This window comes from Xenopus tropicalis, chromosome 2 (genome assembly GCF_000004195.4).
Source record: "Xenopus tropicalis strain Nigerian chromosome 2, UCB_Xtro_10.0, whole genome shotgun sequence".
NCBI lineage: Eukaryota > Metazoa > Chordata > Amphibia > Anura > Pipidae > Xenopus > Xenopus tropicalis.
Genome location: NC_030678.2, coordinates 34,287,049 through 34,312,036, shown reverse-complemented (window position 1 = coordinate 34,312,036; position 24,988 = coordinate 34,287,049). Strand labels below are relative to the sequence as shown.

Here is a 24,988-nt window from a genome sequence, read left to right as displayed (position 1 = left end):
ACCCTGCTGGCTACCAATGTACTAGGGGGGCATTGCTGGCTACCAATGTACTAGGGGGGCATTGCTGGCTACCAATGTACAAGGGGGGGCACTGCTGGCTACCAATGAACTAGGGGGGGCACTGCTGGCTACCAATGTACTAGGGGGGGCACTGCTGGCTACCAATGTACTAGGGGGGCATTGCTGGCTACCAATGTACAAGGGGGGGCACTGCTGGCTACCAATGAACTAGGGGGGGCACTGCTGGCTACCAATGTACTAGGGGGGGCACTGCTGGCTACCAATGTACTAGGGGGGGGCACTGCTGGCTACCAATGTACTAGGGGGGGGCACTGCTGGCTACCAATGTACTAGGGGGGCACTGCTGGCTACCAATGTACTAGGGGGGGCACTGCTGGCTACCAATGTACTAGGGGGGCATTGCTGGCTACCAATGTACAAGGGGGGCACTGCTGGCTACCAATGTACAAGGGGGACCCTGCTGGCTACCAATGTACTAGGGGGGGGCACTGCTGGCTACCAATGTACTAGGGGGGCATTGCTGGCTACCAATGTACAAGGGGGGGCACTGCTGGCTACCAATGTACTAGGGGGGGCACTGCTGGCTACCAATGTACAAGGGGGGGCACTGCTGGCTACCAATGAACTAGGGGGGGCACTGCTGGCTACCAATGTACTAGGGGGGCATTGCTGGCTACCAATGTACAAGGGGGGCCCCTGCTGGCTACCAATGAACTAGGGGGGGCCCTGCTGGTTACCAATGTACTAGGGGGCATTGCTGGCTACCAATGTACAAGGGGGGGGGCACTGCTGGCTACCAATGAACTAGGGGGGGCCCTGCTGGCTACCAGTGTACAAGGGGGGGCACTGCTGGCTACCAATGAACTAGGGGGGGCCCTGCTGGCTACCAATGTCTCATGTCCGTGAGTCCTTTGTACTGGTGGGAGGGGGGCCCAGAAAATTTTGTTGTGAGGGGCCCCGTGATTTCTGATGGCGGCCCTGCCCGAGCCACTGGTTGGGCATCCCTGCCCTAAACTGTAAGCTCCACTGGGGCAGGGACCAGGCCCAGACTGGCAATCTGTGGATTCTGGCAAATGCCTAAGGGGCTGCTGTAAGATGCCATAGACCAGTTGTTTGTAATCAACATGATGCTTACTACCCTCTTTGATGTTGTTCCCAGTGGCCTCAAAGTAGGTGCCATTTTTAAATCTCTGGCTTGGAGGCAAGTTTTGGAAGGCAGACATTGTTTTACTCCAAGCAGAGCCTCCTGCAGGCCACATGGGGCTACCAAATAACCAATCACAGCCTTTACTTGGCATCCCCAAAGAACTCTTTTCATGCCTGTGTGGCTCACCAAAGGTTGGGGATCCCTGTCATAGACAGTCTATTATGTGGCCTGGTTGGGGGGCTGGGCTGTTTGGGGTCTATGAACTTGAAATGCCAGAACCTATTTTGAATCCCAGTCCAAGGCTGGTAGGGACCAGATCTGGGCTGAGACCCAAAATAGGCCCTGGCGTTTCCAGTGCTAGAGGCAAACCCCCACCCACTAGCCAAATTAATAACAAAATCAATGCTCACCCTGGTGTGATTTGGCTCTTTAAAGTTACCAGAAGCAGCTTTTTGCCACCCCTGGTAACTTTGGAATAATGACTATCTATCTTGTTAAATTGAAGGTAATAAAACAAACAAAAAAACAAACGTGTGAAATAATTGAATCGTTTTAATGCATATAGCCTTCTGGGCTTTGCCATGTTCAGCTCCAGCCCTGTCACACACACAGCGTCAATGAAAGTTTTCGCTGTTCTACCCTAATGCAGAGTTCTGCGCATGCGCTTTCCACGTACAACTACTTCATGCTCCAAAGACCGCCCAAAAGATCCCGGATGCGTTTCCATGGAGACTGCGGGGAATCCATGCCTAAGGGGCTGAAAGATGGAGAAATACAAGAAGATCCGGGTAGTCGGCCGTGGGGCATTTGGGTGAGAGCTTCTGGGTGCGGGGGGTGTGGGGGAAATGCACTATTTGCCTCCGCAGGTATACAAGCATTAAGCCTTGTCACTGCTTTGACTTACACATTCCATCGGTATTTGAGTCGCAGTGATATCAAGGCTCCGCTAATCAGTAGCTGATACCGCTCTGTAGTATAGGTCACATGATTTACCGAACCCTGGCTGCTATTGGATTAGATACAGATTCTTGTAGGCGGAGACTTTGTCACCCTGTCTGTTACATGGTTCTGTCCAACATAGTGACATGGGGCCCTGGTATGGCGAAAAGTTAATGCAAGTAGGAATTACCTTTGGTACCAACATTTTTTTACATTATTTACGTGTCCAACCTTCCCCCCCAGCTGCTGTTGGACTGTTTTTGGCTGTAGCTGGAATTCTGGGTGTTGTAGTACAACAACAGCTGGCAGGTTGCTGATTTGTGCATTTTTAATGCTTTAGATAGGGGCCCTATAAAAGTACAGTATCTAGTAGAATTAAGTCTAAAACAACTGGACTTTTCTGAGTTTTTCTTGAAAACGTTTCACCACTCATCCGAATGGCTTCTTCAGTTCAAATGACTGGTAGGGAATTCCCCGGTATTTAAACTCTTGATGGTAGTAGAGTCACAGACATCCAATCACAATGGTTCCATTGAACTTGTTCAGTTAGGTGTTAGCTGAAACTGACAGGTGTAAGAAGGTACCATTGTGATTGGATCATACCTTCTTACACCTGTCAGTTTCAGCTAACACCTAACTGAACAAGTTCAATGGAACCATTGTGATTGGATGTCTGTGACTCTACTACCATCAAGAGTTTAAATACCGGGGAATTCCCTACCAGTCATTTGAACTGAAGAAGCCACTCGGATGAGTGGTGAAACGTTTTCAAGAAAAACTCAGAAAAGTCTAGTTGTTTTAGACTTAATTCTACTAGATACTGTATATCATGACCTGGATGAATGAGAATCTTCATAGACCTATAAAAGTAATTGTCAGGGGACTCAGCCCTGGATATTGTCATTTCACTGTTATATTTATAGGAGGATTCGGTGGAAGTGGGCATCATCATTTAAAACCATTCATACACTGTATTTTCACAAGGCATGTGACATTTGTTAATTTCTCAGGACACATTTACATTCAGTGATGTTTCATCAGTAGCTGTGAACACCCTGGTGTACATTTCTATCTGTTCAATAGCCAAAGGGAATATTTACTGTCTAAAAATATCAACATTGTTATGAACATAACTGCAGCTGCTCATGGTAAACCAGTCAGATATAATCTAGGGCAGGGATCCCCAACCAGTGCCTCCAAAGCAACATGTTGCTCCCCAACCCCTTGGATGTTGCTCTCAGTGGCCTCAAAGCTCGTGCTTATTTTTGATTTTCTGATGAGGCAAGTGTTGGTTGCATAAAAACCAAGTATAATGCCAAACAGAGCCTTCTGTAGGCTGCCAGTCCATATAGGGGCTATTAAAAGCCAATAATAGTTCTTATTGGCACCCCCAGGAACCTTTTTCACACTTGTATTGCTCCCCAGTACTTTTCCTATTTAAATGTGGCTCAGGGTATAAAACTTTGGGGATCCCTGATCTAGGGAGACCAGATCACTTTCAAATTGCAAGTGTGACCCTACAACATGCATTTATTAGACGTGTCCCTGAATTTACAAGTGATCTGGTCACCCTAATAGTCTTCCATTATTCTGTCTGTGCTGACACAACCAAAGGTATTGACAGATTTGTTCCTGCAGGTTACAGCACAGGAGCATTATTGAGCATATATTAGAATAAATGAGCTTCACTGAATATGAAGGTGTTCAGATTCCCTATAGAGCGCTGAAGGTTGTAGTTAAGAGGATAACATAGGCCAGTATTGTAAAGGGAATTGTGAAAAACAATACTGTTTAACTTTTGGCAGAAGATATACTGTATGAGCTTCCAAATGTTTATGGGTTGAGATGTATTGAAATTATAATGTAATACAGTAAATCAGGGATCCCCAACCTTTTTACTCTTTAGCCACAGTTAAATGTAAAAAGACTTAGGGGGAGATTTACTAATCCACGAATCCGAATCCCGAAAGGGAAAAAATCGGATTGGAAACGAAAATTTTGCGACTTTTTTGTCGCCGTCGCGATTTTTTCTTATTGAGCGATTGTTAACGCCGGAAAAACCAATCCGATTTTTTCGCGACGGCAACAAAAAAATGGTGGAAAATATACGAAAAAGTTGCGGAACATACAAAAAAAACGTATTCGGACGCCTTCGGACCATTCGTGGATTAGTAAATCTCCCCCTTAGAGAGCAACACAAGCATCATAATAGTTCATGGAGGTGCCAAATAAGGGCTAAGATTGGCTATTAGGCAGCCTCTATGCACACTATCAGCTTACAGGGGCTTTATTTTGTAACAAATCTTGTTGCCACCAAGTCAGGAATTAAAAAAAAACTACCTGGTGTGGGGGCACTGAGAGGGCTTGGTGAGCAACACATTGCTGACGAGCCACTGGTTGAGGATCACTGCACTAAATACTGGAGCCCTGGGACATATATAGAGCCATAACAGAATGGCTTTTTCTGCCTTCCTTGGTTCCATTTGGACACTACTGTTCATATCTCCTTGTAGCTTTAACATCAAGCATATTTCATATTATATTTGCACTGGAAATGGAATACCCATTATGTAGTACTGCAGAGGTTTAAGAACAATACTTTTATGCATAACTGTTTATTATAAGGAAAGTGCTTCAGGGCAATGGTCTCTAGTTACTCTCCTGTTCATCTTGCTTTTGAATGTTGGGGGTGATCTTTTCTGACTCTCACACATACATTAGCTTTAACATCAGGCACTTGCAGTGGTTTAAGAACAATAATTCTATGCATAACTGCTTGTTATTTGGAAAGTGATTCTGCGGGAAGGGCAATGGTGTTTGGAGACATGGCCCTTTGGTCTGTAGTTACTCCAATATTCACCTAGCTTTTGAGCATCGGGGGTAATCTGTTCTGGCTCTCACATGTAAGGTTACCGACTTTTAAGGGATGCATTAACCCTGTTTTAAGTATATTTTTATCTTAGAGAATTGGTTGTTGGCAACCCTAAACATGCTGGGAAGGTAATTAGAATGCCAGTCAGAGACAGTGGAGGATGGAGTGGGAGTCCTTTTGTTATTCTTCCCCGAAACCCCTTCATACTGGATGCATTCTATAAGAACCTATGCAATTACAGTGGAAATGGCCTCACATTTAAACATGCCAATATAAAAAAGTAAAAATCCTTACCAAAATAAAGTCAAAAGAACAACTTGCTGATTAATTGCATTGGCTTACTACCATTTCCATAAGTTTTGTGAAGTCACCCCATAATGTAAGAACCTTGGAGTGTGTTGTGGGGCTTTCAACCAAGAAGAAACTTTGTAGGTGTATATTTTATTTCTATAAACTGTAGTCATGAATAATGCATTGAATTGAATGACTGTCCTCAGAAACAAATTGTTTGTTTAAAGTGAGAAGTTCTATCGCCTTCACAATGCATAGCATTCACCGTTGCATAACATGTAATTATAACTATTGGTTTGTAAACCCATTTCCTGGAATGCCAGCATGCTTGGAGGCTATGTACATACTGCTGTAGCATTCAGTGTTACTCATCCACTTACTGGAGCACCTTTGCTCTTATGATGAAATCTTGGCAATGTGCACTACGAGGGCGAGTAGAAACTGGGTTTTTAGACTACAGGTATGGGATCCCTTATCCAGAAACCCATTATCCAGAAAGCTCTGAATTATGGAAAGCCCATCTCCCATAGACTCCATTTTAATCAAATAATTCAGATTTCCTTTTTCTCTGTAATAATAGAACAGTACCTTGTAATTGATCCCAACTAAGATATAAATAATCCTTAATGGATGCAAAACAACCCTATTGGGTTTAATTAATGTTTTATTGATTTTTTAGTAGACTTAAGGTATGGAGATCCAAATTAAGGAAAGACCCCTTATCTGGAACACCCTTGGTCCCGAGCATTCTGGATAATGGGTCCTATAACTGTATTAAATAAATAGTACAGGTATGAGACCAGTTATCTGGAAACCCGTTATCCATTATAAGCAAATAATTCCAATTTTTTAAAATTACTTTCTTTTTTTCTGTAATAATATTTATTTATTACTTCTTTGCTTCTTATGCATGCACTCTGAAGTCTAACTGATGTCTAAGGACATATATGACAAATGCATTTCTAGCATTTGGAGCCTGCATTTTGACACAAATAACATGCAAATAAAATATCACTTTCCAAAGCATATACATGTGTATGCCAGTTATTCATTGTGTGTGCCAAGCGGGATATAAGTACAAAGGAAGCAGACCCTGTGGTTGTAGGGGGCCCAGAAAGTCCCTAATTAATGAGCAATTTCAATGTATCTTAGTAGAATTGGTCATTTTGCCAGTATTTTTTGGCCCTAGATTGAGTTTGCTCTAAAGCCCAGTAGCATCTAGTTATGTCAAGCATTTATCGTCTATGTCTAGAATACATTGCACACAGCTGCTAGATATAAGCAATAAACAAACCCCAGTCTATGAAATTATAAGGCCAAAGGAATATTAAAATTCTGGATTATGAGATTAACAATTAATTATATGTGTAACAGAACCACTGATAACTACCCAGTAAAGAGTGGAAATAAATAACAGATACTTACAGAATTAGTATAGCCTGTATTTGTAATACTTTACTGCCTGATTGCCACAGCTTGTGTTCTGTGAGTGCTTAGTTCAATGGGACTGCTCTTGAAAATTTCCCATTCCGACATGCCAACCTTTAGGGGCAAATCTTGACCTTTTATTCATGAAACATCTTGCAGTTTTGCCAGTTTCATTGCTTATTTATTTTAAAGGTCAGATAAGCCCTGCATATGTGCTTCTGTGCTATAGCCCTCCCTTCTCAGCTCTTTTTTTTTGTATATTTTGGTCCCCCTCTTTACAGCTCTCCTGCATTACTGATAGGCAGATTACCAGGGAGGTACTCTACTGCTTAAATACGCACTGCAGGCACCTAAAATGAATGTTGGCCATACATTTACCTATAAGGGCTGTGACTCAAGGGGAGATTAGTTGCCGCGCGACAAATCTTCCTTGTCGCGGGCGACTACACTCCCCAAAATGCCATCCCACTGGCTAGAATGTAAATCGCCGGTGGGATGGCATACAGGGCGGCGCCATTTGCCAAAGTTTCCTCTCAAGGCAACTTTGGCGACTTCGGCAAATTGCAGCGCCGGGTATTCCATTCCACCAGCGATTTACACTCATGGCTTCTTAGCAAGTGAGAGAATACAGGGTTATGGGAGATAGCTCTTAGTACAAGTTGATCCAGGGACTGGTCCGATTGCCATCTTGGAGTCAGGAAGGAATTTTTTCCCCTCTGCGGCAAATTAGAAAGGCTTCAGATGGGGGTTTTTGCCTTCCTCTGGATCAACTAGAAGTTAGGCAAGTTATATATAGGCATTATGGTTGAACGTGATGGACGTATGTCTTTTTTCAACCCAACTTACTATGTTACTATGTATTACAGGTCCTATACCTGTAGTGGCTAATATATGGTGCATAAGTGGCTCACTTTCTGCTGTTCCCATAATTTGGGTTGCACGCCTAAATGATCAGAACAATTGCAAGGCGGCCATACTGTGTATGACCCTCATGCGCTATCCATCAATTCGGCCCATGGGCCAGTTAGATGGATAGTGCAAGTTTATGGCCAGAGCCGTACAGGTATCATAATACCCTTATTATCTTCCACAACTTTCTTCTATGTTAGCAGCAAAGAATTTCTTGTGTTGCAGGTTCTTATCTATATGTAGGATCTGCCTAAATCTTGTATGATCTGCTTACAGAATCGTGCACCTGTGCCTTCGTAAAGCTGACCAGAAGCTGGTCATAATAAAACAGATACCCGTGGAACAGATGACCAAAGATGAGCGCCTAGCTGCTCAGAATGAATGCCAAGTATTAAAGTTGCTCAGCCATCCAAACATCATTGAATACTATGAAAACTTCTTGGAAGACAAGGCCCTTATGATTGTCATGGAGTATGCTCCAGGTGAGCTCCTGTGATTCCTTTTATATGCATTATTATGTTGCTTGAATTGACTCAGTAAGATACTTTGACCATTAGGCTCAGACTGGAAATTTGTTAGTTATGGCAAATGTCAGTGGGGCTGCTGTAAGAAGCCATAGACAGGGGGCTGGTGGGGGCCTTTTTGTGCCTCTGTGTAATTGAAATGCCAGGGCCTGCTTTTCAGCTCAGTCCAAAGATGTTGACCTCCATTCGTGAGCTGTAAGTTCCGCGTGAATGTGGTGATTTTCTTGTAGCAGTGCATAGTTTGTAGCTTGTATTGCCTTGCCATTGCAGGAGCTTGCGTTTCAAACAAGCTTAATGGGTTAAATAGTATGAAACTTCAGCTGTTTTAATGCCAAATGTGCCTGAAATCTGTTGACACAGTATTAAGCAGTCAGGGAGGCAGTGCAAGATCACATGGACTCTGCCCCTATTGCCTGGTATAGAGGTTGCTTAAAAGCATTCATGCAGTCATTTGTAAGGCAGATTTTATTGGAAATGTCATTAGAAAAATGGCAGTCCACCCAGAATTAGCCAGTCTTCCAATGCCCAAAAGGCTAATACAGGGTTGGACTGGGGTGCAGGCTTAGGCTGGTATTTAAAATAGGCCCTGACATTTCAGGTCAACAAATGCCCAAAGAGCCCCCCCACCAGCCCACTAAAGACTGACTGTCTATGGCTTCTTTCAGCTGCCTGCCTGGGATTTGCCAGTATCCACAGATTGCTGCTCTGGTGTTGAGGCCCAAACATCAAGGGGCCACTTGCCCTATGCCTGGTACAAACTTCCTCCCTTTTGACATCCGCCTTACTCAACACGATGTGTACCTTTACCTCCTGCTCCCCCTGAAAACTTTGGGTCTCTTTTGGGAGGAGCGCCTGCAGATCCTGGCAGGGACCAGTCCTGTGTTGGAGGAGCCCATGAGGGCTGGGGCCCACTGGGTTGTTTTTTCCTGGTGTCTTGAGGGCCTGGGCTATTGTCACACTGACAGTTTCAGCCTTTGCTACTTTCAGTAAATAACTGATCAAAGTATCCCTTGAACATTTTCTGCATTTTTTGCTTTAACTTCTTTTCACAGAATGTCATCATCTAGTATGCTTTATACTATGCGCAAAGGATGCACTCAACAAAAAGGGATTTTAGTCTGGATGTGATTTGCTACACTACCAATGTCTTCTAAGGAAATATTGAACTAAACCCTTTCTGTATTGTGCTAGATCTTGCATAACTGCACTCTCCTTGCTTTCAACACTTTCTGTGCCGCCAGCTTAAATAAACTGACATTTATAGTGCCCTTTAATGTAGGACCATAAACCTAATCTAATTCTGTCTGGCAGCAGCTTGTAAAGCAATCAGCAATAGATGGCGTCACAATACAACAGATCAGCAGTTGCAGTGCCCTGCTGATTCCTTTAATGCCCAGTGACTCTGTGTTTAATCTAATCCTTTTACTTAAACTTTAAGTCATTTGTGTATTATTGCTTTTTTCCTCCAATATAATGTTTCTTCTTGGGTGTTTCATACTCACTCTATAGGTGCTTTACCTAATCCCTCTTTTATAAACCCACATATGTAATAAAAGACATTAAATTTGCCCAGTAGCAGTAACCCATAGCGACCAATAAAATGTTTGCTTTTTAACAGGTGACCAGAAAAATTCTACCAGCTGATTGGTTTCTATTGGTTAATGCGCCTGGGCAAACTTAGTGCCTTTTAGTAAATAACCCCCTAGTATGCAAACAGGTTTATTTATGAAGATACAGGTGTCATTTACTTATTTAATTCTTTCTGATTTTCAATTGTTATGATTTTTTAACCCCCTGTTTTTCCTTGTATCCAGCTGACAGTGTCTGGCTCTTGTTGTCAGGAGTTGTTTTTCACATTGTTACTTGTGACCTGATAACAGGGCCCGAAACTAACTTCCAATGCAAATGCTGGCCAGAAACTAGTGTGACTCATATTGTTGACACAGGGAAGGTCATTGTTGTGTTAGATAGGCACTACAATTATTATTGGAATGTGGCCTCTACTTGCGCTGCATAAGCACCCCTATGAGCATTAATCTCATCTGCAAACAGATTTCTGTAGTGTAAAAACACTTCAGCATTCAGTGGGCATCAGGTTTTATCTTCAGATCACCTTGACTGACATCATAGTCTGCTGTCTGCATTTTTCTATACACTGCCCATAGGTAAAAAAATGTCTTCTGACCGATAGTTGTATGGTTAATTTCACACAGGTCCTTTTCTCCACCTGCATATTTCAGCTGTGGGAAAAGTGCCCAGAATCACCCCTGTGGTTTCCCTTGAATAGGAAACGCCAGCTACAATACTGGCCTAAGGGCCATGTCACACATGAGGGCTCATTTATGAACTCAAATGCAGTGTGCATTTTCAAGGGCAAGTTAATAAGTTTTTTACCCACAAGGCACAAACAAAGTGCAATAGCAGTCTTGAGGTTGCTGATGCAACACAGTTGCAGACGATGCATGAAGTCCTGATGATATCATTTGAATTGTTCGGCATCAAGATGACATGTGCATCTGATTCTTTATTTTTTTTTTTTAATATTTTTTTGAATTATTTAATTGTCTTCAGCCTTTTCAAGCTCTCAGATGGAGGCTACAATTGCATTGTTATTGTTATTTTGTATTACTTATCTTTAGCCCTCTCCTGTTCATATTCCAGTATTTCATTCACTGCCTAGTTGCCAGGGTAAATTGTACCTTAGAGACCAGATACATGTTGCTGGCATCAAATTCAAAATGAGCATATATACTTCAGAAAACAAAAAAAAAATCCTCAGTTTCAAAATTTCATCTCTTGTCTTTGTACTATTTGCAATTAAATATAGGGTTTAAATAATTTGAAAATCATCTCATTCTCTTTTTAATTTACATTTTACAAGGTGTCCCAACTTTTTTGAAATCCCAGATATCAATTGAGATTGGTTTAGATGAGTTTATTCTCTTTCAGAAAAAGCAAATTGTGCATTCATTCTCCTATTATATTCTCATGTTATATTCTTGAACATCTTCACTGATTTCCTTGATGAATATATCACACTATGTGCATTGTGAGATTTGAGTGGATTAGGTATAAGATCAGTAAGAACAGTACATTATGCCATCACAGATCTCTGGGAGATAACATGAGCACCATTATATAAATAATATAATAAAGTTTTGCTTTGTTTGGTTTGTAGGTGGAACATTGGCAGAGTATATCCAGAAGCGCTGTAATTCATTGTTAGATGAGGATACCATACTGCATTTCTTTGTCCAGATCCTTTTGGCTCTTCATCACGTCCATACCAAGCTTATCTTACACAGGGATCTGAAGACCCAGAACATCCTGCTGGACAAACACCAAATGATTGTCAAGATTGGGGACTTTGGAATCTCAAAGATTTTGAGTAGCAAGAGTAAAGCTTACACAGTGAGTATGAGGTGCTGAAAGACTACACAGGATGAAGGGAATTTTTTTTGCCCTGCTCCTTCATTCTGCATTGTCTGTTATAGCTAACTCTGCTCACCTTACACCACACCCCCAGCTCATTTCCCCCTTCCTTCTTCTTCCTTTCCTGACTCTTCTTGATCTTCTTACTTCTTTTCTTATTTTCCTTAAAGGGATTGTTCCCTTATGTTGTTCAACTTGAAAAATGCAAAATAAAATCTTTAAAAAAACAAAACAAAAAAAAAACAACTCTGCTCACCTTTCCCTACATTAAGCACTTGTGCCATACCCACAGGGCAGTGCATGCTTCTCTCTGCATGTTGCATCAGATTTGCTGGTGTAAACGGCAAAAGGTGCATTGTGGGCATAATAACATTTTGAGTTGCTCCAGTTGTGCAACTACTCATATTCCAGTCTCTTGTTGATGCCTGGTAGCTAGGGTAATTTGCACCCTAGCAACCAGATATCTGCTTAAATTCCAAAGTGAAGAGCTGCTACATAAAAGACTAAATAATAAAAGAAACACAAATAATAAAAATGGAAGACCAATTTTGTCTCAGAATATATGTCTCTCTACATCATACTAAAAGTTAATATAAAGGTGAACGACCCTTTTAACCCTTCACATATATGTTTTCATATGTGACTTCCTTTTAAACAATAGTCATTATCAGACAGTTTGGCCTTCTGCTGCCAGCATATTTATTATATATGTATTATAGGTTGTTATCAGGTACAGATACAAATTATAGTGTCCATTTATTACAGTGGTTTTCTCTTCAAGGTAAATCAAGGTCAGGAAGGAAACATTATAGGGGCAGTTGCTTTCTGATTCAGCCCAAAGCTATTTCCATGTAATTAAAGGCAGCTTCTTTCCATTCCAGTTAGGTTAATCACTGCAGCATTCACTTTTTTACTATTTCCTCATACTTTAGACAATTCTCACGGAGGCACCTAGAAACGTCCATTATAATCTTATTTCTGATTTGCACTTTCAGATACAGGGGTCCATTATCCAATTTCAAGCATCACATTTATGGCATTTTTTAAAAATTAATAGGGGGTTTAGCCATCCATTGTAGAAGAAAAGTAACATGTCATCAATAGACTTCAATGTAACAACAAACAAAATACTTTCTTACCTAGAAGGCAATAGGTTTTTAGTACATTGCATAGAAATAATGTAACAGTCATAATAACAGCTTTAAAAATAGTTTCTGAGTGGAGTAATATAATTTTTTGCTAAACTGCTCTGCTTTTCTCTTTTCTGCAGGTTGTGGGGACTCCATGCTACATCTCGCCAGAGCTTTGTGAGGGAAAACCATATAACCAGAAGAGCGACATCTGGGCATTGGGATGTGTTCTCTATGAACTAACAAGCCTTAAGAGGGCATTTGAAGCTGCTGTAAGGAATACCTACAAACTTAGTTCATGCTATTTCATTTCAACTATATGTAACCCTTCAAAACAAATTCATGTATATTGCTATTCTGAGCTCTTTTGCAGGGTACATATTTTTTTTTGGTGGTGGGAATTCCAAGTTACTAAATAATGAATTTTCCTCCACCTAGAATAAAAAAAAAATGAACAGGTAGATAAGTAATAAAAAGTAGCAATAACAATTGTAGCATCACAGAGCAGTAGATTTTTGGCTGACCACTATTTGAAAGCTGGAAAGAGGCAGAACAGGTAGGAAAATAATTTAAAATCTATAACAAATAAACAATGAAAAGTTGAAAGGAATAGTATGTATGTAGGTATAACTTTATTTATAAAGCGCCCCAAGGGTATGCAGCGCTGTACAATCTTACAGAATACAAAATTACACACAGGGAGGACAAGTGATATAATAAATAAATACATTACATTACATTACATTAACATTTATTTATAAAGCGCCAACATATTCCGCAGCGCTGTACAATCAATACAATAAATATATATATATATATATATATATATATATAAGTGCCATGTGGTATAAGACACAGTAGGAAGGAGGTCCCTGCCCCGTAGAGCTTACAATCTAACAATTACAATCTAGAATTACATACTAAAAGCTAAGTTAAAGGCCAACCACCCCTTTAATAACTTTCTTTCTGACATTGTTTTCACTGGCAGTTTTCCCATACAAGCAGCATTTCTGCCTTCTGGCAATTATATAATTATTAAAAAAAAAAAAAACAAGAAATACCTTCATATTTTAAAGTATTTATCATACTTGTAACCTGACATTCTTGTCTTTTCTGGGGAAGCATGCTTCCTACAAGGTAGATGTTATCTATGATTTGATTGCCTTGGTGCCAGAGGAATCCGAAATATTGCTGTATCATAAATTATATAAGTAAAAGTAGTGACATTTTGGGGAGGAACCAGGTGATTTCCAGAAAATCTATCAAAACTTATAATTTAGCCATTAATTTGTTTCTCTTTCTGTACATTCCATAATTAGCATTAGACTTATTACAATAAAGGCAGCTGTCATTTATGTGAAATATGATTTTATGTCATAACTAACATTTTCCTATAAACACATGGTAAAATATAACAGAGCAAGCAACAGATGTGTCTCATACTTTATTGGCAGTTTAGAGGGTTATTAGACTTGTTCTCAATGCAAGATGTGCATTGTATACCTACTGTACTTTATTGTGTGTTTTCAGAACTTGCCTGCCCTGGTTCTGAAGATCATGAGTGGAACATTTGCCCCCATCTCTGACCGTTATAGCCCTGAGCTCCGACATCTCATACTTAGCATGCTGAACCTTGACCCGTCCAAGAGACCTCAGTTAAATGAAATAATGGCTCATCCCATCTGTATCCCAGCACTTCTCAACCTATACAGTGATATTGGTAGTGTAAAGATGCGGTGAGTGTTTGTGTGAGCTAATGCATGATTCTGCACTATATTAGATATATTTTAATTGCTGTTATATATATATAATTCCCTCCAATGTCCTTTGGAGGGTATAGAGATATAGATTGACGTATTAAAATACTGAGTTCATTTTACCACCTTAAAGTGGAATTTTTGCAAAAATCTCTCTTCATTTTCCCTTCATGCTGAAGTTGGGGTCAGATTTTGATTGACAGGTAGGTCTAATACATCTTTTTTAGGGGGACCTTCCTTTCCTAGCAGGTGTATTAGTGCTAATGCAAATAACCAATTATGGTACAAACTAAATTCTGCATTTAGAGAAACAGGATTTCTGCAAAGGCTGGTTATTTTGATAGTGTGAGCTCTAAAACCTCTTTTAGGCAAATGATGCAACGTATGTATTAGACCTAACTAATTGTCAATCAAAACCTGACTCCACCTCTTGCATAAAAAGAGATACATAGGAGAAAGATGCTGAGGGGGGGAAATGAAGAGAAGCTTGGCTGTTTCAGAAACAGGCCAGAATTTTTACATTTTTCATATTTAGAAAGTTTCTTATTTGTGTCAGATAAAGCTTATTTGAAATTTACATTTTCATGATAGCTCTCCTTTAACATAAGGCATCAATTCTTTGCAGACTTGCTTTATACATAGAACTGGTGGTGTTCTTTAATCATAGCTGCACTGTACACCCACTTTTCTTCTAGGATCCTCCAGCATGCCACTGTGGCATGCCACCCTAGGGAGGAGGTTTTTTGATATTTGCTTTGATCCTGCACCCTATGGGGGCCGGACCACTTGTGCTATCCTGATTAAATAATAATACAAACCTTGTATTATTAGGGTACGGTTCAGCCGTCTGCAATATATCTCTGCTATCACGGGCGGCTAACCTCTCCACAGTTGTGAAAAGTTTCCTCCTGCAGCAATGCGAAGGGCTTTACACCAGTGACTCCTATTTCCCATCGGTTAGTTGCCCGTGATAGCAGAGATGTATTGCGGGCGACTGAACTGCTCCGTGGGTCCTTAGCCAAATAATTCAAGTGTAAGGGTTCCTGACCGCAAACTGTAAATTTAGTAATCCGTGGGAGCCCTCCTGCCAGGACAAAGACGTATACGGGAACCTCACATCAAGTATGTTTGTTTTTAAAACATTCACAAATCTGCGTGTAAACTTTCTAAAATTCTTACACTGTATGAGCAGGCCCGGACTAGCAATCTGTGAGTTCTGGCAAATGCCAGAGGGGTTGATGTAAAATGCCATAGACAGTCACTATTTATTGGGCCTGTGGGGGCTGTTTGGGCCTCTGGATACTTAGAATGCCAGAGAATATTTTGAATCCCAGTCAAGACCTGTAAATAAGTACCTGTGTAGTTCCTCATATTAAATTATGCTTATATCTTTTTTTTTTTTATTACTGGCCAGCAGGGTTGAAAAGCCTCTTGCTTCAGTACCAGCAGTGAGTCGGGTACGCCCTGCATCAAGGATCCCTAGTGCAAGATCCAGAGGTGAGAATGGCTGGTGTTGAATTCTGCAGGCATGTTAACTTCTTATGGGCAGCACAGGGCAGACTGGAAGCACTACAGTAGATCTTTAGTTGTGCCTTCCAGTGTCGGACTGGCCCACCAGGATACCAGGGAAACTCCCGGTGGGCCCAGGTGTCATTGGGCCCTCCTGCTCCTAACCATTTGGCTTGCTTCACGATCGTTCCCTATTTTTGAATGGGAACAATGGAGAGAAATAGATGGAAGAATAGATGCTAGCATGTAAATAAAAGAGACTAGGAGAATAAAGATCTTGAGTGAGGAAAGGGGGTGGAAATAGTTTGGAGAGTTGGCCTATAGTCTAAGGTTTTCTGGTGGGCCCCTGGGGTCCCAGTCCGACACTGGTGCCTCTTGTCTGTCATAGCCATTCACCACTAACAAGCCACATACAAAAGAAGAATGTTCCTCTCTTTGCACCATATGTGAAATGCAGGAAAATATTGCATATACAATGGTTTTCATATGACAAAAAAAAACATAGTAAGCTATTTTTAACTTATAGTTTAATTTTTCAACAGTCAAAGTCTCTTTTTTTAAAGCTCTAGCTGGAAGTTATTTTAAAAATTAATTGCACATGTCGTTTACTCTAACAATAATATAATTTCCATTGTGCATGAATATTTTTTTCTTAACAGCTCGCCGCCAGAAGGCCTTCTACATACGTAAGACACTAAGGGGCACATTTACTAACCCACGAACGGGTCGAAATGAGTCCGATTGCGTTTTTTTCGTAAAGATCGGTATTTTGCGATTTTTTTCGTATTTTTTGCGATTTTTTCGGCGTCTTTACGAATTTTTCGTTACCAATACAATTTTTGCGTAAAAACGCGAGTTTTTCGTAGCCATTACGAAAGTTGCGTAAAATCTTGCGATTTTTCGTAGCGTTAAAACTTGCGCAAAAAGTTGCGCTTTTTTCGTAGCGTTAAAACTTACGCAAAACTTCGCACCTTTTAAGTTTTAACGCTACGAAAAAGGCGCAACTTTTCGCGTAAGTTTTAACGCTACGGAAAAAGCGCAAGATTTTACGCAACTTTCGTAAAGGCTACGAAAAACTCGCGTTTTTACGCAAAAATCGTATTGGTAACGAAAAATTCGTAAAGACGCCGAAAAAATCGCAAAACATACGAAAAAGTTGCAAAATGTTCGTTTTCAAGTCGGAACTTTTCCAATTCGGGTCGGATTCGTGGGTTAGTAAATCAGCCCCTAAGTGTAAATGCTGTCACATACTGAAATTCCCCCTGCATTTTCTTTGACATGCACATCATTATTTTTTGTCCTCACATGCTCCATTACTTTTTTCCCTATGAGTCTGTAATATTTACTAAATGCAGAATTAGGCTGTCATTGTGCAGTCCTGCTTATGAGTTTAAGGTTAGTGCCACACGGGGCGGCATCAGCCTTTTTGCTTGCCTGCAGATTGTGCTATCTTGCATTTCTATGATTTTGTAATAGTAATCTGATGCTGCTGCAAGGGCAGATTTAAGCTGCCAATGCTGCTTCTTTAGACTGCTTTGGGACTCCCCGACTAATATTTAGACAAAAATCGTCAAGATGTTGATCGGGCAGATTTTCCTGAGGACCGCATCAGCTCATTTATATGGTCCTAGCTCTGATGACTCGTATTCATGTTTTCGTAACCTGATGCAGGACTAGCCTGATATTGCCTACCATAGGTGAATTTATTGGGGAAAAGTGGGCAAATGAGCTGATCTTATACTGTATGGCCAGCTTTAGATATTGTGTAGGGCAGTTCAACAATTGGCACTTGTACTGTGATTTCTCTATGCAAAAATATGCATGTATTTGGTCATATCCAAGAGATTATAGTGTTGTCTTTTGCTAAAACATATCAAATATCTTTCAACAGGGGCAGCACATTGGTGCAATGGTTATTGTTGTTGCCTTGCAGTTCTGAGGTCATAGTTTTACTTCCAGCCAGGGCATTTGCAAGGAATTTTTACGTTCCCTTTGTGCTTGCATGAGATTCCTCCAAATACTCTGGTTTCCTCTAGGAAAGTTGAATTGGTTCCTATTGAAATTGGCCCTAATGTGGACAAGGACTGATGTGAATCATGTATAAACTCTGTCAAGAGTTGTGGAATGTGTCCACTGGCTAGTACATTTGTGTTGTTATTAAGAATCTTGTTAACTGGATCTTTGGTTAAATTGTCATGTACTGATTTGTTCTAGGTGGCCGGGTTGGCCATTCTCCTGCAAAACCAGGTATCCCACCTCCTCTCTCTTCTGTATACACCTGGGGAAGTGGGATTTCTACCCCTTTACGCCTCCCCATGTTGAACACCGAAGTTGTGCAGGTCTCAGCAGGGAGGACTCAGAAGGCCGGAGTCACCAAATCCGGCCGACTAATCATGTGGGAGGTAAGTAGGTGCCAATGCAGTTGTGAGGCATAATAAAGGAGAATGAGAAGGTGATTGTCAAATACTGTTTTAATAGTAAAACAACATTAAACTGATCAAGTCTTACTTTAGAAAGCAATGTTGATAGCTGAAACTGGGATAACTGGGAAGTAATTGCTTTATAAAGTCAAGCAGATATAAATCCAGTTTCTGTGACAGCATAGCCTTTGGGGGCTACAGTGCCATAGGGATGCATGTATGAAACTTTATGGTTCCTCTGATATGGAACTGTATGGCTACTGCCATTCTTTAGAATAACCAAATATATAAAGGTAAGAATGGCCACAGAGATGGCACGTGTTTGTTAGGGTCTCCTGAAATGTTTTTATGTCACAGATGTGCTGTCTTCATGATGTATTTTCTTTGTCTGCAATAAGAAATGGTGCACTGGTTGTTTTCTGCTGCAGAAAAAATGTATAAATGGCATGTCCTTGGAAGAAATACAGACAAAATACAGCCTTACATATCTGAAAGAAAGTTTTGTCCTGGACAGATATTTACTATTAACAGACCAGGGGGGAATAACAAAGCTAACACATTAGATTAAGTTACCATATTACTCTGGGAAAAGTAATAGGAGTTTTTAGCAGAGCTAAAAATAAAATCTGGGCAGTTGCAGTCATCTCCACAAATTGAGGATCTGCCAGGGTATAAATTAGCCTTAGGGTTTAATGGCATTATGGGCACGTTGGTCAAATTGAAATTTATTTCCTGACAGTGCTTCCCATTGCTTGTTTTCCTTTTCTAGAAGCCCAAATGCTAGGGTCAGACAGAAGTTTTTTGTTGTATTTTTGCAGTAATGTAGCTTAAATGCATTTTAAATTCATTACATTCGGCCTTGCTTAGCAACTTAAATCACTCTGGTCTTATGGGGAAAAAAAGTGAAGACTAGATAGTTAAGGGATACTTATGGCTCCTCTGTACCGAAATTGAGCAGCATTTGGTGGTTGGGTTGATTTGTATGTCACAAGTTACAGCACACTCTGGTGCAAGGTAGCATTGTACTTTACCCTTGTCTTGACCAGGCAGCAAGTACAGGACTCCCTTTGTGTGACACTGCACAAAGAGGAAAACCAATACTGATGGCTAAGTAACTTGTGCTTCAGTTACAAAGCAGACATAACTTTTGCGCCAGAATAGATATAGAACACACACATTTTGAAATGTAATATTACATGGAAAAAAAATTGTAGTCATAAATATTTTCCGTTTAAGAGCAGTGCCAATTACATCAGATAGACCCATATGGGGTCAAAGCTATACTAGCAGTTTTGTTGCTGCTTTTCAAGAATGTAGGAGTGAAAGACTCACATAATTGAAACCCCTTGATGTAATCTAGTAAGGTCTCAGCAGTCACATCCCAAAGCAGCAGTGTGTCCTGCGCAATCCTGTATTCTGTACTACCCATTGTCAATAATGCTGATTAGTAAAGTGTCACTGCAACCTATCAGCCTATCAGTAGTCACTGAATGTCTGTTTTCAGACTACAGGACTTATTTACTGAAGGAGGTACAATGATTTGCTCCAGTTATGAACTTTTGTGTAAGTAGCATGTAGGCAGCACACCTACATGTCTATTAATTACATACAAGTGGTGTAACATTGAGAGCCTTGTGGTTAATGAGATAACCCTGATGTCCTGGGTACTTAATGTTGAGGCAAGTGGTGTAGCTAAGTACAGGGTTCCCTTTGGCCCACTCTTAGTAAGTTGTTTTAATGGGTGCAATAAAGCCAGTTTTTGCTCCTGCGTTCTGGAAGAATCATGGTGCACAAATATTTTATAACCATAACACGTATGTACACTAATAAAGAATTTATGACAAGATTTAGTAATTATAGTAGTTTTAATTTGCTTTGTATGTATTTGTCATTGCATACATCAAAATTTCTCTAAATGATTTTTTCTGTTTGCAACCACATGCGATTGAAGGCTTCCTCATAGGTGAGAAAAACAATTTCATTCTGTGCCTGTATCTGGATTGTTGTGTGTATCTCACTGACTGTTGCATATGTATAGCCAGGGCCGCCATCAGAAATCACGGGGCCCCTCATAATAAAGTTTTCTGGGCCCCCCCCCTCCTCCCACACCCCAATGGCCCCTCCCCAAGTGACCCCTCCCATCAATACAAAGGATATAAAACTTTGGTAGCCAGGGCCCCCTAAAACATTGGTGTCCAGGAGTTACATTTTGCATTGGTGCCAGGGCAGGTACCCCCTAAATCATTGCTAGCCAGCCCAGGGCCCCCTAAAACTTTGGTAGCCAGTGCCCCCCTAAAAAGCTTCCCCCAGGGCCCCCCCACAAAGCATTCTCTAGCTTCCCCCAGGGCCCCCCCACAAAGCATTCTCCAGCTTCCCCCAGGGTCCCCCCACAAAGCATTCTCCAGCTTCCCCTAGGCCCCCACCCCAAAGCATTCTCCAGCTTCCAACAGGGCCCCCCCCACAAAGCATTCTCCAACTTCTCCTAGGCCCCCACCCCAAAGCATTCTCCAGCTTCCAACAGGGCCCCCCCACAATGCATTCTCCAGCTTCCCCCAGGGCCCCCCCCCAAAACATTCTCCAGCTTCCAACAGGGCCCCCCAACAACGCATTCTCCAGCTTCCCCCAGGACCACCCCACAAAGCATTCTCCAGCTTCCCCTAGGCCCCCACCCCAAAGCATTCTCCAGCTTCCCCCAGGGCCTGCCTGCCTGCTGCCATGGTGTCCTCCGATATGTGCTGCGGCTCCCAGCTACTTCGGCGCTTTTATAAGGTTGCGCCCTGTGCGTGTGACGTCAGTGCGCACGGGCGCAACCTTATAAAAGCGCCGAAGTATCGGCACATAGCGGAGGACACCGCCAGAGCCGAGGAAGCGAGGGCCCAGACTTGATTAAAGGGGGCCCGAGCTAAGATAACTTTAGCGCGGCCGGGCCCCCTTTAAAGCTAAAAACGTCCGGGCCCGGGACGATTGTACCCTCTGTGCCCCCCTGATGGCGGCCCTGTGTATAGCAAATGTTCATGTACCAGAAATGGTATCAGACATGTATTTTCTGATACATAGCCATAACCTGGAGCTACAGACTTATACCCAGGCACAGTACCCATAAACCCCTTATGTTTTGCCACAATCAATGTACTGCTAAGCACCAATATCATGGAATATCACAATCTCCTTGGTCAGCAGGCCTGTAATTTTAGTGTAAGCAGATAGCAGCTCCACGTCTTTGAATTCTCTTGGTACCATATGGAATGCAGAAATCAGATTGGTCAGATTTGGGTGGTTGATGTTTAGTTGGACCAAAATTAGTTGTTGATGGAAGGTGAGAATGAGGATGATCCATGAAAATTTAGTTGCGTTTCATGTCCAAAGTAATAATACATGGCAATATCAACTAACTGCAGACAGGGGCCCAAGATACATTAGGGACATTGCACATGGGGTCCCAGTGTTTTATAAAGTAGTTGTTTACCTCCTGAAAGAGAGGATGATCCCCCGAGAAGTTTTCTTGCATTTTATGCATACTGTACCACATGGGGCTGAATAAGCTGGCGTCAGCCTTTTTCTTTGCCTGCGCCCGGAATAATGAACGGGGCTGGGTGCAGGCACATGTGGCAGATATATGTTCCCAAATACAAACTCTTGCATTTCTTCACCAATATCTGCCGCGTGTGCCTGAAACTGGGCCGAAGTATTTGCCTTTGTTTTTAAACTTAAGATACATCTGGTTCAAAATATGTTTAAATTACCCATAAGGCTGTTACATACTGTTATTTTCAGGCAACTCCTGTTGGAACTGGGGCTCCTTCCCTCCCCGGATCCATTGAGCATGCCCAGCCTCAGTTCATCTCCCGCTTCCTAGAGGGCCAGTCTGGAGTGACAATCAAGCACGTGTCTTGTGGAGACCTATTTACCGCTTGTCTTACAGGTAGGTGCCTAGTTGCTCTGTTACTATGTATTTAATCTTCTGCCTGCCCACCTTGGCTACAGAGATGTGTCCTTTATTTTTTACTCTCAAATTCAAAAAGGTAAATTATAAAATGTTTTCTTCTGACTGCGATTTATTATCTTAACACATTTGAAGCTATAAGACCTGTGAGTTATTTCCCTTCTTCTTCTGACTTTTTCCAACTTTTAGATGGGAGTAGCTGACCCTGGCAGCCAAAAAACTATTGCTCTGTGAGACTTCAGTTTTATAGACTGTTAAGTTTCTGTTCAGGCCTCTACTATTAATCTTCCAGACTCTCATTTACACCACTGCCAGGTTGCTAGGGTAATTTAGACCCTATCAACCACAAATAAAAAAAAAATGAACGGTGATTGCAAATAGGAAAACATCACTGTACTAGTCATTCAGCCATAGTTCCAGGAAGGCTCTGGGCCCTCCTAGGTAGGGCACCCCAGCAGTTTGGGAACCACTGCTGTATTCTGTACTGAGAGAAATGCATCATACTAACTTTTTGGGTGTAAGGTTTCTGTTTTTAGACGATGTTGAATGTTTGCAGAGCCAGATACAGTAGCAAGCTTTGTTTCTCTCTGGCAGTCGATTTGAGACTGCTGTCTGGTTTCTGTGGTTTCTGTGTTAATGTTGTGTGACTGCTCTCTGTTTTTGTCTTTTTGACGGTTGTGACTTCTTCCTAACCCAAACTCCAATGTTCTATAAAAGATGTTCTTTTATGCAGATAATATATATCTTCCTATTTCCAGACAGAGGTATTATTATGACTTTTGGTAGCGGGAGCAATGGTTGTCTGGGACATGCCAATTTCAATGATGTTACTCAGGTAAGAGCATGCCAATTGCATCCCATATCATATCTTTAACAAGGTTAAGTAGCACAGCGACACAAGCTTTGGGCCCTTGACAATATGTCAGATTAAAAGCTATCTCTGCTGCCAATATTATAAATATTATTATTATTACTATAAATAAGTAACAACACTACTTGTTAAAGGAATACTGTCATGGGAGAACATGTTTTCCACATCAGTTAATAGATCTTCAGCAGCAGAATCCAGCAGCCGATCTGCAGAACAATGTGAAGGTAGCAAGATAGCAGCTCCCAGTAGGTATCAGAATAGCACTCAATAGTAAGAAATCCAAGTCTGGCTTGGGACTCCTCCAGTTACATGGGAGTAGGAGAAACAGTAGGTTACCTGAAAGCAGTTCTAATGTGTAGCGCTGGCTCCTTCTGAAAGCTCAGACTCAGGCACAATGCACTGAGATGGCGCCTACACACCAATATTGCAACTAAAAAAAATACATTTGTTGGTTCGAGAACAACATTTTAAATGGTAGAGTGAATTATTTGCTTATAAACAATGTAATTTAGAAATGAAAAGTACCCCATAAAAATCATGACAGTATCCCTTTACTCTTCAGTTCACAGCAATGGTCTTCAGATTTGACATCACTTAAGTATATTAATAGAATGCTGTATCATCAGCTCAAATATAGGGCAAGAAATCTCCTCCCATGATCAGTAGGAATGCCGCAGGCTCAGTGCTTTATATAATGCACAGAAGTCTAGACAAGGATGCTTATTACTAGTAATTATTTTCTTGCCTTTATCGGTACCTATAACTCGTGTTATTCTTACGCATATACAGATTGCATAATTTTTGAGTTTGTCAAATAACAAAATCCTGATTTTCATATTTCCAAATGAGAGCACAACTTCCCTAAGCAATTAAATATTTGCTTATGTGAGCTAAAATTATGTTAGACGGTTTAGTGGCGGTGTGTGGGCTGTTATTAACTAGTTTAATAATATGACACCATGGGGACCCCGGTAAATGCGTATACTCAAAACAGTCCTGTGGGAGTAGTATTCATAATATTCCCCTATAAACAGCCACGCAAGCAAACATTGGCACCTGATCTAATTCCACAGAACTCATAGGTATGCATGAAAGGAAAGCCAACAGACTAACCATTCCAGTGTCATTAATAATGTCTTGGCAGCAGGCCCAGACTGGCAATGTGTGGGCATTTGCCAGAAGGGCTGCCGTAAGATGCCATAGACAGTCACTATTTATTGGGCTGGTAAAGGGCTGTTTGCGCTTCTGTACTTGAAATGCCTGGGCCTAGTTTGAAGCCCAGTCCAGACCTGCTTGGCAGGCTTCCTTTGATTGATTGCTTTCCAAAGCAACAATATAGATTGCAAGTCCATAGGCTGGAATACTGTTTGCTGGATCTGAAAAGTGAAATGCAAATGTTGTCAAGAGAATATAACAAGTGGTATACAGGAGGGTTTGCTCCTGTGCTATTAACCTGAAAAAAGTGGAATTTAGGCATGCAATTTACCCTCCACATACAGTATATGCACACTGTACAATTTATGCTTCAAAATGGGACTAATATCATTTGCATTTGACCATTATTCATTCCACCACATTTTTTTGTACTACTCAAACCCTGGCCCCTCTAATCTTTATTCTTTCCCACAAATGGCTCTTATACCTAATCCAACCCCTCTTCTGACACCCATTTCCCAACAATTCCCTATTACAAACAGATTATCTCTTTGCATACAAACTGCTTTAATTCCCTGTTTCTCTACAACGCCCTTATCTGTCACTTGCAATGACAGGGGGATCAGAGCTAGTTACCAAA

General features: G+C 41.4%; 1 protein-coding gene across 4 annotated transcripts in view; it reads left to right on the top strand.

Annotated features, from left to right (window-relative positions):
• The first annotated feature begins 1,860 nt into the window (after positions 1-1,860).
• Positions 1,861-24,988, top strand: part of nek8 (NIMA-related kinase 8) — a 40,054-nt gene continuing 16,926 nt past the window's right edge. Inside the window, exons 1-9 of one of the 4 annotated variants that reach the window (XM_012956775.3) lie at positions 1,861-1,979; positions 7,884-8,089; positions 11,310-11,542; positions 12,834-12,965; positions 14,224-14,429; positions 15,865-15,947; positions 18,174-18,361; positions 22,154-22,301; positions 23,081-23,157. In XM_012956775.3, the coding sequence (XP_012812229.1) occupies positions 1,933-1,979; positions 7,884-8,089; positions 11,310-11,542; positions 12,834-12,965; positions 14,224-14,429; positions 15,865-15,947; positions 18,174-18,361; positions 22,154-22,301; positions 23,081-23,157 (1,320 nt within the window). In that variant the 5' untranslated portion in view covers positions 1,861-1,932. Of the gene's footprint in view, positions 1,980-2,183; positions 2,287-7,883; positions 8,090-11,309; positions 11,543-12,833; positions 12,966-14,223; positions 14,430-15,864; positions 15,948-18,173; positions 18,362-22,153; positions 22,302-23,080; positions 23,158-24,988 lie in introns of those variants that run through there. The other 3 variants (NM_001006905.1, XM_031895875.1, XM_031895876.1) reach the window with 3 other exon arrangements.